This window comes from Mytilus californianus, unplaced genomic scaffold (assembly GCF_021869535.1).
Source record: "Mytilus californianus isolate M0D057914Y unplaced genomic scaffold, xbMytCali1.0.p SCAF_2, whole genome shotgun sequence".
Classification (NCBI taxonomy): Eukaryota; Metazoa; Mollusca; class Bivalvia; order Mytilida; family Mytilidae; genus Mytilus; species Mytilus californianus.
The window spans coordinates 117,723,432-117,737,259 of NW_026262668.1; the positions used below are offsets into that span (position 1 = coordinate 117,723,432).

The 13,828-nt window shown below is 32.3% G+C and overlaps 1 protein-coding gene across 6 annotated transcripts in view; it reads right to left on the reverse strand.

Annotated features, from left to right (window-relative positions):
* LOC127728645 (forkhead-associated domain-containing protein 1-like) overlaps positions 1 to 13,828 on the reverse strand; it is a 40,275-nt gene that overhangs the window by 13,834 nt on the left and 12,613 nt on the right. For 5 of the 6 annotated variants that reach the window (XM_052236182.1, XM_052236181.1, XM_052236178.1 and 2 more), the window contains exon 2: positions 143 to 1,536. In XM_052236182.1, the coding sequence (XP_052092142.1) occupies positions 143 to 1,448 (1,306 nt within the window). In that variant the 5' untranslated portion in view covers positions 1,449 to 1,536. Of the gene's footprint in view, positions 1 to 142; positions 1,537 to 1,930; positions 1,987 to 13,828 lie in introns of those variants that run through there. The other variant, XM_052236180.1, reaches the window with a different exon arrangement.

Sequence of the window (13,828 nt, forward strand, 5' to 3'; positions counted from 1 at the left end):
CATTTATAAACTTATGGATGGTCAAAATCATGTGATGAACGAACTTTGATTTTGGAAAATATATATCTTAATTTTGGGATTTCTAAATAAAAAAGAAGTATAATACATTATACGTGAAGGTCTAAGATTTGTAGAGACTCACCGTTTTCTGGTATTTTTATCCGCCGTTTATGCATCATTCTGAGTGTATCTGGTGATAAATTTAAAAGTCTGATTTTCTTGAGTACCGCTGATTTCTGATCTATACTAGAAATTCGATCATATATAGATTTGATCTCAATCTCCATACCAAGCATTTTTTGTCTCATTTCATGTTGTTCGTGACGATTTGTCACAGCTTCCACTTTATATTCATACGTACTATCATTAACACTTTTGAATTCTCTGTCTAAACGTATCTTCTGTCTCTCCATCACTTGTTTATTTTCCTCCAACTTGTCGAGGTAACCATACTCCCGTTCTAAATTAATTCTAAGGTCACTTCGATACCGCGGCGAGACAGGAGTTTTATCTGCTATTTCATCTTTAAGTTGTTGTATCTCTTTATTTTTCGCCTCAATGTCTCTCTCCAACTTCTGAATTTTTAGAATAACTACTTCTAAACTTTGTTTTGCTCGATGTTTTTGTCTTTTATGGTTAGAATGTTCCCGGGCAAGAGTAGCATGTGTTTTTCTTTTCCGTTCTATACTTCCATCAGTGCTTCTAATTTTCTGTCTCAACTTTTCAATATCATCTTCAAGCTTCTCTTTGTAAGAATTATTGAAGAATATGTCCTGCAAAAGTTTGTCCGGATAAGCAGAATCTTCAGCTATCCATTTTTTGGCTGTATGCGAAACTTCAATTAATAGAACACACGTTTCTTCCATTAATTTGGCATGCACGTTTCCTTCTGAAATAAACGTTTCAAAAGGTTTTTTTATTTCGCCATATTCTAGTATAGTTTTATTAATTTTGTCGATTTTTGCATCAATTTCAGTTCTGTATGCATTTATTGCTTCTTCATATTCAAGTACAGGTTGAATTTCCAATTCGTCAGCCTCCTCAATGAAACTTTGGCAGTATTTGTAAAGATGACCACGAGCGCATTCTACAATCATTTCTCTAACACTTGGGATCATCAGTTCATACTCCCTTGCACGTTCACATATATTCATCAAATCTCTGTACGAGTCTTTCTTTCTTAGTCCATCTTCAGTTGTCTTTATTTTATGTTTCTCGAAGAATTCCTTCCACGTAGGAAATTTTGATGGTACAGTTTCCCACACCTCGCACAAATCTTTCAAACATTTTGCACATGCACTGTAATCTATAGCATCTCTGTTTAAATAATGTTTGGCAAATTTACGTATTTGAATACACACTTCATTTACATATCTAATTATAATTCTATATGCCGCTTCTCTGCTTGCTGGTGGTTTAGATTTTCTGGCACGCTTTGATGACTGCATTTTCTATTCATAATCTCAGTGGTCTTCCGAATCTCTAGATCAAGTTCCAATTTGAGCTGACTTTGTTAATCATCTTCTGTAATTTTCCCTGTAATAATACCACAACACTGGCTACTAAGTAATGCATATCTATAAATCAACATATGATGCTTATTTTGATATTCAGTCTTGAATTCTATATTTACTTTGTGTTCAACTCAATCTCAGATATCACATAGCTACCGGGTAAACAAAGCGTTGGTAGTTGCTGGTAAAAACAACAAGTACTTACCAAGCAAGAGAATAATCGTTAGTTTTCAGAATATTTTTAAATTTCCAACGTAACTTCTTCTTTTCTTACTAAAGTCACACACTTGACTATAAATCTGACTATTTATTATTGCTGTGTACCTAAATTGTATTTACTGGCGTTATTTAAAGACATAACTTAGTTACATTTCAATATTATTCCTTTGTTTATATTGATATAGTAGTTTGGTTACCTTTTGTGAAACAGATTCCTTTTAATCTACCGTGAAAAAGCCACACGTCATTAATTTATTGTCATATGTATGTTGAAAAACAATGTGGTATGATTATTGGAATTTTTTACATTGCAACACCTGCGGTGCTTGTATTATCGGAAAGACACACGGCAATCTCTTGTTACTGATATATTGCTTTCTATTGATCCTATTGATCAGAATTATGTATGATTAAGTGAATATATTCCGGTTTTCATTTGGTTTTTTTTTACTGTCGGAGATCTTCTAGGAACTTTTTTGTGCCCCATATTAATCAATCAGCACTGATAGTTTGCAGCAAATAAATGACGAAAACGTTTGCCTCCGAACACAATTTAAATTACTCCGGTGATACATTTGTGTCACAACATAATTGTTATGCGCCAAATTTCACAAACATTTTTATAGTGTTTTTTCTTCAAAACTGCATGGTACACAATCAGTACACATACAACAGATTTAGTATTAAGAGTCATAAACAGTCCGAGAAAAGCATGACATTGTGCAATGTCAAAATATAAGCGCATACTATCGAAGGGATGTTGGATCATAAGTTTTCATAAATGTAAAGCAATACATACTAGTATTTAGTTTTGTTTTAACAAAAAGAAAATTCTTTTTAATACCGTTAAAAACAGTTTTCAAAGATCTTACTCTGGTGTTGGATTGATATCCTTTAAGTAAGTTTAATCAAAGAATAAAGGAGTTTACATTGAACGTATCTAACTTTATGGGCTTTATAAATAGCATTACCTTAAAAATGGGGATGTGATATGCCGTTTTTTTTAATAAGAATTCTACTGGTAGAGCCAAACTTGAAAACCAAATATTTGTATCTTTGAAAGAATTTAGTAACATTTTAAGGTACTTTATGGTAATGAAATCCCTGACTAGTAATTAGTTATACAAAGACGTATATAAAGAAGGCATTGTACCACACAACAGGATGTGTGGAGGATAAAAATAGATTAATGTAATATAAATGTAATGTGATAACTGTTTTTTGTTTTTGCCAAATATATATCACATTTGAAAAAGGACTGACACTGATGAATGTCATTTAGAACATACTCAACCCTTCTCGTTCAATAGGAAATCAGTATTTTTCCTTTTTATTTTTCATAGCAGGAAAAGAGCAAAAGAAATAAAAGAATAGAGTTCCAATGTCCCCCGCCTTGCACATATTTTATCTATCCAAGGGCAATAACTAAGAAAAACATTTTTTTGTTCTTTAAAACTTGTTATTAATATCTTAGAGAAATGAAGGCTACGGTAACGTATAGTTGTTAACTTCTGTGTCATTTGGTCTCTAGTGGAGAGTTGTCTCATCTTCTTATTTTTTATATTGAGAGCAAATAAAATGCAACTTCCAATATAAATAATATTTCCAAGAGCATAACCCTTTTGAAAATAATGCCAGACGCGCGTTTCGTCTTCAAAAGACCCATAAGTGACCCTAGATTATCGGATTAGTTCATTTACAACACATACAAGTAAATTATGGGTGTATAATATTTTCCATAACTTGACTAATTTGTCTTTGATTCTCAGTTTTCTATAAAGTCGACTTGATAACAATCACATGTAATATGTTCTGTTCTGATTCAAAACAATGTTGGGAAAACTTATTGTTTCCTGTCAATGCTGTCATGCCAGACGATAGAGATTCATTTATTTTTAATTAACAGCCTTTAACCTATATGTTAGGAAAAGTATTAGGCATTCTGTTTTTACCAGAGGATATTAAAATTTAGATTTCAAAAATCAATCTCCATTATATTCAGTAAAGATTTTCAAAACTTTATTTACTATAAGGTTATCTATTTTCTTGTAAATGATTCAACATTTATAAGACAGTATAAGAAGCTTTTAACGAATTTCACCAAAGATAATAAAATAAAATCATCGTTTAATGAGAAATAATTCTTGATTATCATCAAATCTATTGATGATTATTACGTAATGTATTTTCCTACTTGTTTTCGGAATGTTTCACTCGGAAATTACTTCCTGTTGTTTGAGAATCATTGTTACAAAATCAATCGGCCGTTCTCGATCAATTCTGACACTGTAAATTATATTGCAAGACTTTGATCAGTTTTATAATGGCCAGTCGTGTAGAAAGTGATAAAGTTGAAACAGCGTGCTATAACAGTACACTGTGGTTTGCATCACGTCATCCTAAAAGAGAAAGGGTTTAGTTTTGTTAAGTCGGGCGGCTTTCTATTTGTAAGGCTGATTAAATAATGATTGAGAGTATGCCCTGTTTGTCAGAGATCTACAAAAAATCATTTAATTCTCTTTTATTATTATTTTTTGTCCTGCTTTTGATTAAAATTCAAATATTACTGAGCATCGCTTTATAATACTTTATATTTTATTGAAATGGGTTGAATAGATTACAGTGATGGAAATTTGGACTGTCAGTGGAAATAGATGGCATCAAATTCGCCTGTCAATATAGTTCACATACAAATCAGTCAAAGAATTGTTTCAAGGGTTCTACACCATAAGACCGCTGCACTCACCTCAAAACGAGGAATACATCTAACATCTCCATTCAGCGAACGTTTTTGCTTATTGTTGCATCTATTACATCTTTAGAGTATTGAATACTAGTACTTTTTAAAGTTGTGCGTGTGATACCATGTACATTGCAATATACTGAACGGTATGCAGTTATTGAACCGAATGAGTGGGTTGTATTTACTACAGAAAAATAAAGTCTATTTTGCAAACAATAGCATGTTTTGTAAGATATCTGTTAATATATAAAGAAAAATCGAAAAAGTTGCGCCATGTTTGCCATAAAAGGTTCAACCTCCTTTGGTACGAAATTGTTTTCTTTTATTGAAAAAAAAATCATTGAAACCAGATTAATCATTCTATTTGAAGAATACGGTTTCACAGACTTGAAAGAAATTACTGCAAAGGATGGATCTGAAAGTAATTTGAAAGACTTAACGGAGTCTTTAACTAAAGATAAGAGGAACAAAGGGACAATGTTCTCCTATATGATGAATCTTTTTACAATTAAACTTAACGAATATTTTTGTCTGACATGAAATGTACATTCGTAATGCAAAACTACTGTCAGTCTGCATAGAACTTGAGAATTAATCATTTGAATAATGCATCCATACAAATGGATCATTAACTTTTTTACATTTTTAATACCAGTTTAAATCTTTTGAAAAAGAGAGGTGCAAGATACCAGAGGAACATTCAAACTCATAAGTCGAAAACTTGGGGTCATCTCATGTGCTCCGGAAGGGCAAGCAGATCCTGCTCCACATGTGGCACCCGTCGTGTTGCTCATGTTAGTACAAACAGATTTAATGTGTCCACGTAAACTAATATGGTAGTAATAAGTCTAATTCGGTAGGTCACATTCGGGAAAAGGGGACGGGATTGTAGTTACGTCATTAAGAACATATACGCTATTATCTGTGGAACGGATATTCCATAACGGTCAACCAACTCGTGATGGCGTCCGTAAAACTTACGAATGATGATTTCAACTTCACCACTTGGGACTCTTGGTTTAATAGCCTCCTTGTGAGCAGCAAACCTCTATGAAGGCTCGTTTATTATTATATTCAAATTAATACCGGCGTCACACATCAGCGTATAGCACCGACGTACGCCGGGCTTGGACAAAAACCATGTACGCTGCCAATACGCTAGTAATTTTTGACGCATTCAACTTGTCAATCTTATCTGTATCGTGTGCACAACGAGCTTTTAGCGTGTTTAGGGCGTACGAGAAGCGTACATAAGCATTTATCGGGCGTTGAAGTAATGTTGGCGTATGTCTGGCGTTTGTCTACCGTAGATGAAATACACGTCACGAAGGAAAAACGTCCCTTGAACGCATTTGAGACGCGTGCCCTAAACGTGTCTCAAACTTAATTGTAGCGTTTTTCAACGCGCTTGTAACGTATGTATTACGTGCGTGTAGCGAATAGGTATACGCTTGACATACGCTAGAGCTAGATGAACATTTTTATGTTGCATAAAAATTTCCTGGAGATGTAGCGTTTACCAAGCGTATACCTTTGCATTTCGACGTACTCCAAACTTATGCAACGCGCGTTTAACGATTGCTTAGCGTTCCTCTTGCGTGCACTTGCATGCACCTAACATTTAGTCAATTTAGTGGATTTAGTCAATTTTCTCGGTACGTCTTGTGCACGTCGGTCTATACGCCAATGTGTGACGCCGGCATAAACAGCTTGAGTTGATATCAAGCGATATCCAATTCTCACGCGTATAGAAACCTATAAATAACCAACAAAGTAACAGATAGAAAAAAGGTCAACCAAATCTAGCATACGCACAAAAATGAAATACAGATAGACCAATAATCCAAGGTAATTTAACATTGACATAGTCTTGACCTGCCAATTCGAAAATATCAAAGTTAAAATCCAAAATGAAAAAAAAAACATTACTAGAAATCGGGAAAAATTCTTACATTATTTGTATGGTCCAAGGAAACTAAATATTATCTGCTCAATTAAGTTGTTCGGCGTATTTCTTGGACTATGACTTGTGTTGGGGTTAATATTATATTTGATCCAACATATAGGTGTGGGTTGAAGACATACCCGAGTTCTTATTTGACTGTCCCTTTTATTCAAATGAAAGGGCTACCATGTTTAATAAACTATGAGCTGGCTTCCCGAAGGTTGCAATAGGCCGATACACACAATAAGATTTGTATTATAGGATTTGTATCGTAAGATATTGTGTTATAAGACTCTCTTGTACACATGCACAAATTAATCTTATAAGATTGTAAACAAATGATAATATTTCTCCTACTTTTACCTGTCAATTAATATAAACAATGGAAGACCTAATAATTACAACAGTCTATCATTTTGTTTTTTTCTGTAATGAAGTTATCAAAAAAAGGTAAAGCTAAAAGAAAATGTTGGACAAGAACTTTAATCAAACGGTAATAATTAAAATACCATTTGGTTCATCATGCAATAATATTGGAAGTTTTAAGAAGGAAGATCCAAGTGCTTAAGTAGCTTTAAAATGATCTAAGGTAACTTGTGCCTTTTTCGTCCCAGTCTAAACAACTAAGTTTCTCAACATCTCTATTTGTGAGGTCAACTTTTTGTTTTTATAAAAACCACATGCATTTGATATTGTACACGTACAAATGAAACAATTATTGAATTGCGTTTCGTCTAAATAAAACTCGCAAGTGGCACTCGGGTCAACCTCCTAATTTGGGGAAAGGTTATTCTTTCATATGACCAAAAACGTGCAAATTGTCAAACAAGTTTTTAGCTTCATAAAGAGGTAAACAAAAGATTCCTCGTGTTATGGTGCTTATATGTCGTTATAATTGTCGATAATCCATTTTGCTGTAAACACTGTAAGTATGTCTAAACTTAGAATAAGGATGGCTTAAACCAGATTTAATGTTTCCACGTAAACTAATATAGTCTGAAACAAATACAAAAGTTAAAATTTATCACTAACTTGCAGTAATTTTGAATTTCATACTGATAACTCATAAATAAAGAATATTTATCATACTTTCAGTTTAAATAAACACAACATTTCTAACATAAACGAAAATAAAAACCTTGATATGCTGTTTAAATTTGTTCACTTTTTAGGCCTATATATAATTTATTTATTGTGTACAGTCTCGTTTTTCATAACGATCCAACGCCTAAATGTTTTATACAAACAAATGGAAGTTTTTAACGACCTTGACTGGCTATACAGCCCTTGCACGGTCGGTAATGTTTTATATATATAAATTTCAAGCTATTATAAAATTACCGTGTGATAAATATTTCATCTTCTCGTTTATCTTGTTTTCATCGAAGTTCATTGGTTGAAAACAAGTTCCATGAATTGAAGTACCATAATATCAAATGTTTCTTATGAATTTATAATGTACATTTAACGACTAGTTTCATAAATGATTTAATATTTTATTATATTGTAGCAAAGTAAAGTATTTGACATAATCGATGAAAAATGTTTTTTTTATTACGAATATCTGACTGTTTTCAAATAGATGAATATATTTTGACTCCGTGACAACAGGATATTTCTTTAGAATTCATGAAACTCTTTGAAAATAAAAATCATGATGAAATCAATGTATATTGTACATTTTCGAATAAATTTTCCAAACCATTAATCTCTATAGACTCTTTGCCATTAACATTACATACAAGGGATTGCCAACAACAACAACAAAACCAAAAACGCATTGTAATCTGGTGCTGCGTTCATACGTAATTCGAATTCGATTCGCACTAACAAATTCGAATTAGTTTAATTCGCATTCAAAACGTTTAACGTCCGAATGTAAATTTTAAGGATGTTCGCTCCTCTTGTTTTTGAATTTTTGCCATCCTCTGAATTCTCTGGTTTAATCCATGTAGTGCCATTTAAAATTTTGCCCGCCTACCTCTACTTTTCTTTTCATCATTTTATTACATATGGTTTAAAGAATCTTATAAATTCCTTGTTATTTTTTCATTGTTTTTTAAAGAAAAAAGGTGCCAATGTTAAATGTATGAAAAATCTAGAGAGAATCATTTCCAACCAAATTTTCAATGGCTTATATCTCGAAAATAAGCACTCGCACCTTAATTTTCTTTCTGCTTTTTGTTCCTTTATTTATATATTATCAATTCATATCAGTCTTTCAAAATACTTGTTATTTTGAAACAAAGTAACAAACAACCTTAATACGAATTGCAATGCGCGTCAAATTCGCTTTACTGTCCGAACGACGTTAACTTTTAATTCGCATTATCAATTAATTTATTATAATTTAAAACAAAACAACCATTTTAGAGCCAATAACATCTCCAAACTTATTCTCTTGATCTGATATTACATTTATCGGAATCATTTTTCCTTCTCATTTCAATAACAGATTTATCCTTTCTTAAAATCTTTAGGGAACGACCATTTGTATGGATGGTGCTATTTTTTCTAAGAACATTTTCCTGTTATTTAAACCATTGTTAAACGATAAAAAGAAAATCTTTTGATTTGTCTTTGAAATTTTGCCCAGATTTATCCTTTCTTAAAAAAAATCTTCTTTAGGGAACGACCATTTGTATGGATGGTGCTAGGATCAAATTTGAAATAAATAGGCAGGATCTCTAAAGCACTTGTTCGGGTAATTCGAATTACAATTTAGGAAGTGTCCACACCACAGTTTAATTCGAATTGAAACGAAAACGCATTTCTATTGCGAATTGGATAATGCGAATTAGCCAATTCGAATTCGATTCGAATAAAAAAGAAGAAGAGTGTTTGAACGCTATAAGCGAATTCGATTCGCATCGATTCGAATTCAATTCGAATTGAATGTACGTGTGAACGAGGCATATGATCAATAGATAGATACATTATTCAATTAGTCTATGTTATAATTTGATTATTTTTTATAACTCTTTTTGTAGTATCATTTTGGACAACCCAGTCCGCAATTTCCTCCTAAAGAACTACATTGTATTGAAACGACATAGAATGTCGAAAACTTACATAAACATGTCGTTGTTTCGACATAATTGCCTAATTATTTTGGCCTGTTTTCAGTCTATACGAAAATAAGTATGTCTGTTTTCGACATATTGTGGTGTAATTCGTCATTATAGTTGTTGAGACATAACAGCTCGTTTTATGTTAATAATATATAAACTCATCATAGATACCAGGATATAGATACATGTATACCGCTATTTCGACTGATACCTTGTAACTTCTCATCGACCAACAACTATAAAAGCTAACGGATATACACGTAACCAATTGATGCTATTACAATTTCAATTAGTAATCTGACTAATTAATGGTGGTAAGATGATATCTTTTTAAGAAAATTGGAATTATCGAAAAAATGTCCATGGAAAGCCCTGTTATTGGAATGTTCTTTTAAACAAACGGCTGAGTGTATTAGTTGCAGAACAAGTAAAAAAACAAAAAAAATAAAAACATATTGACATTAAAAAATTAATACTTTAATTTTTTTCTTATTCAAACGAAGGTAACGTTACGATGATTCTAATTTCTGCGAACAATAAATACAATTCACAATCTCTTTATGGCATTTGCTTACCTTGAGAAATAGAAATGTCTGACTTCCTATCTCCGGACCAAAGATCGTGTACATTTCGTAAATCCTACAGTGTTTTTAAAAATTGATAACACAGATTAATGATTACACGTGTGTCAATATCATTAGAAATATCTCTACAGAATTAGTATTCCTATAAAGTTTAATAGTAAATGTTTCCTAGTGTATACACAAAACGTAATCAATAACGTTTCATTTACCACATGCATTTCATTTACAATTTATATTGTTTTATAGATCTATGATTTTTGTTTTAAGAACTAGTAGATCTTGGGTCCGGCACTGTCATATACTCAAATCAAGCATGCCTAGAGGAATCGCTAGTGCCGTGATTTCCCACTCAAAAGCTAGATTGAGATAACTAGTTATGTTTACGGGAAAATGTTACATTTTGCCATGTTAACACCTGTTCAGAATGCGTGCTCGATCGAATTGAGAAGATAATAAAAAAAAACCTTCAAAATGAACATGTGTTTTAGGAAGGTGTTCTTTAATGAGTGAATCATTATTCTCTTACTGGTGAAGATAAAAGACCAATATCCCTAGTATTTGTTTCACTCACAGGATGAAAATCAGAGAGTGGTTGTTACCATGGAAATACTTAATTATAGTATGTTACTTTCCTGTTGTATCCTACTCAAACTCATTGTAATAAGATCTGATTTTTAGTCAGATATATCGTACTGGAATTCGAATAGTATAGACGTCAAAATAATATACTTGAGAGATTTTTTAATAGTATCACATTTGTCCATAACACATCAACACTTTGTTGTCATTTATGTGAGAGACGATTTTGCAATTTTGGCACGTCAAACAGTCTTGTAAATAATGCTGTTACAAATTTTATAGTACACACATGAGGCTGTGATGACGTGGGATTTAAAAGTTACAATTGAAACACTTTTTATATAAATATAGGTCATAGTTTCGAATAAATTCAAAGGAATCGGTCCTACCTCTTTCGAATAAAACAGGGTATACATATGAAATGAATAAATACATATGACATGCTCTCGTGTCTGGAAAATGTTTTATATGCACAGCAAAAAAAAATTGGAGTAATGACAAATATATCACAGTTGAGTATAATGCATGGATGGAAATTTAGAACTTGTTGTCCAACCTGGGAAACACTGAGATATACTTTTAAATGGTATAGTGTTCCCCCTTTTTATATGTTTATATTTATCCAAACCTGGAACATTTACTCTCTTAAAAACCTTATTAAAAACGTCATGAACGGACTAATCTCTCTTTAACCCGAAAGTAAATTGTGAAATTCATTCTCACTTGTTTTGATAAAAAATGAAATATAGATAAATAGGTACTATATTCTCTAAAACCAATTAACAAAGGTACAGAGAAGGAAACATAATAATTTAACATACAATGCTTAAGGTGATGCAAGTAAACTTATACAAAAGGCAATACAAAAAATAGAAAACAAAAAATAAAAAGAAACCCAGAAATATGATAGAAATAGAAATTAAAAGATAGAAATAGATACACGATAAAATGTCCATTAGCCAGAGGGACTGGCTTTTTTATTTATTACTCTAATAAAATTACACAAGTCTTTTCAACGTTGAAATCCTTTTTTTAGAGAGTGAAATTTAGAAGTATTTGGTCTAATGTAATAATATGGTAGAAGGAGATTTGTCTGACTGTGGTCACTTACAGCGAGTGAACTATAATTCCTTTAAAGTTATGCTATTTCGTAATGTATTTGTAGCTGTATTCAGTATTTCATATTCAAATTTCTATAGCGATATGTTTTGCTTTATACAAAACATTTACATAATTTATATAACGTTTATTTAGTTAATGTTGTTATGGATGAAATGCCTGCTGTGTCTGGAAGAATAAACGGTTTTTATCTTTATTTTTGTACATTTTTGTTGATGATTTAAAATATAGATGATGAGGCATGTGCAGCTACAGATATAAAATCAAAAATCAGCTGTTCATTATCGCCATCTTGCCTTCGTGTAATAAAAACTACAAACATTCATATCTCCTTATTTTATAAAGAGAGACAGATGCATACAATTGAGAATGGAAATGGGGAATATGTCAAAGAGACAACAACCCGACCAAAGAGCAGATAACAGCCGAAGGCCATCAATGGGTCTTCAACGCAGCGAGAAAATCCCGCACCCGGAGGTGGTCCTCAGCTGGCCCCTAAATAAAATTGTGTACTGGTTCAGTGAAAATGGACGTCACACTAAATTCCAAAACATATAAAGGAACTAGAATTAAAAAAACATACAAGACTAACAAAGGCCAGAGGCTCCTGACTTGGGACAGGCGCAAAAATGCGGCGGGGTTAAACGGGGTTAAACATGTTTTGTGAGATCTCAACCCTCCCCCTATACCTCTAGCCAATGTAGAATAAAGAAACACATAGCAATACGCACAGTAAAACTCAGTTTAAAAGAAGTCCGAGTCCGATGTCAGAATAGGTAACAAAAGAAACTAAGCAAAATGACAATGATACATAAATTAACAAAGAACTACTAGCAGTTACTGACATGCCAGCTCCAGACCTCAATTAAACTGATTAAAAGATTCTGTCTTCATCATATGAAAATCAGGTAAAATCCCTCCCGTTAGGGGTTTAGTATCATACCATCATAAATTATATGAGAAGAACATAACCCGTATCATGCCAACAACTGGTTTTAGAATGAATGTGTTTATTTCCGATGCAAAGACTCTATGAGTGAATCAATATTAATACCAAAATATGCAATCCTTAATGACCTGACAACAGTATCGTAACTATATCCCTTCCGAATAAGTCTGTGTAAAGATTTGATTAGCTTTTGAGGTGAATGCCGAAATTTTTGTGCTTTGTAAAGAATATTACCATAAAATATTGGATGTGAAATACCTGAACGTATAAGATGTCTGCATGTTGATTTATATTTACGAATGATGTCCTTGTACCGATGATGAAATTTAGTAAATGTTTTGACTAGTTTGTGATATCGAAAACCCTGGTGTAATAATTTTTCAGTAATACATAGATTTCTTTCGTTGAAATCAAATGATTTGTTACATACACGAGCGAATCGAACAAGTTGAGATATATAACTACCATAAGATGGTGACAAGGGAACGTCACCATTTAAAAATGGATAATTAACAATAGGAAATGAAAAATCATCTCTTTTATCATAATTTTTGATATTAAGCTTCCCGTTATAGATATAGATATCAAGATCCAGGAAAGGGCAGTGTTCATTGTTAGTATTAGCTTTATTTAAAGTCAGTTCGGCAGGATAAATCTCTTTAGTGTACATACTGAAGTCGTCATTATTGAGAGCCAATATATCATCTAAATATCTAAAAGCGTTATTAAATTTTTGAATCAGATGTTGTTTTGATGGGTCTTTGCTGATTTTAGTCATAAATTGTAACTCATAACAATACAGAAACAGGTCCGCAATAAGTGGTGAACAGTTAGTTCCCATGGGAATTCCGATAACCTGACGATATACGGAATCTCCATAGCGAACAAAAATGTTATCTAGTAAAATTTAAAGGGCAGTTATAGTATCAAAGCAGGTCCAATTGACATAGTTCTTTTGTTTATTGTTACTAAAAAATGACCTAAAAGAGTTCGAACATATATATTCGCATTCCGACTTTTTAAATGCCAAATTAATCAGGTGTGTGATTTTTTTCTTAATAAGATTATGAGGCAAAGTGGTATATAGGGTAGAAAAATCAAAACT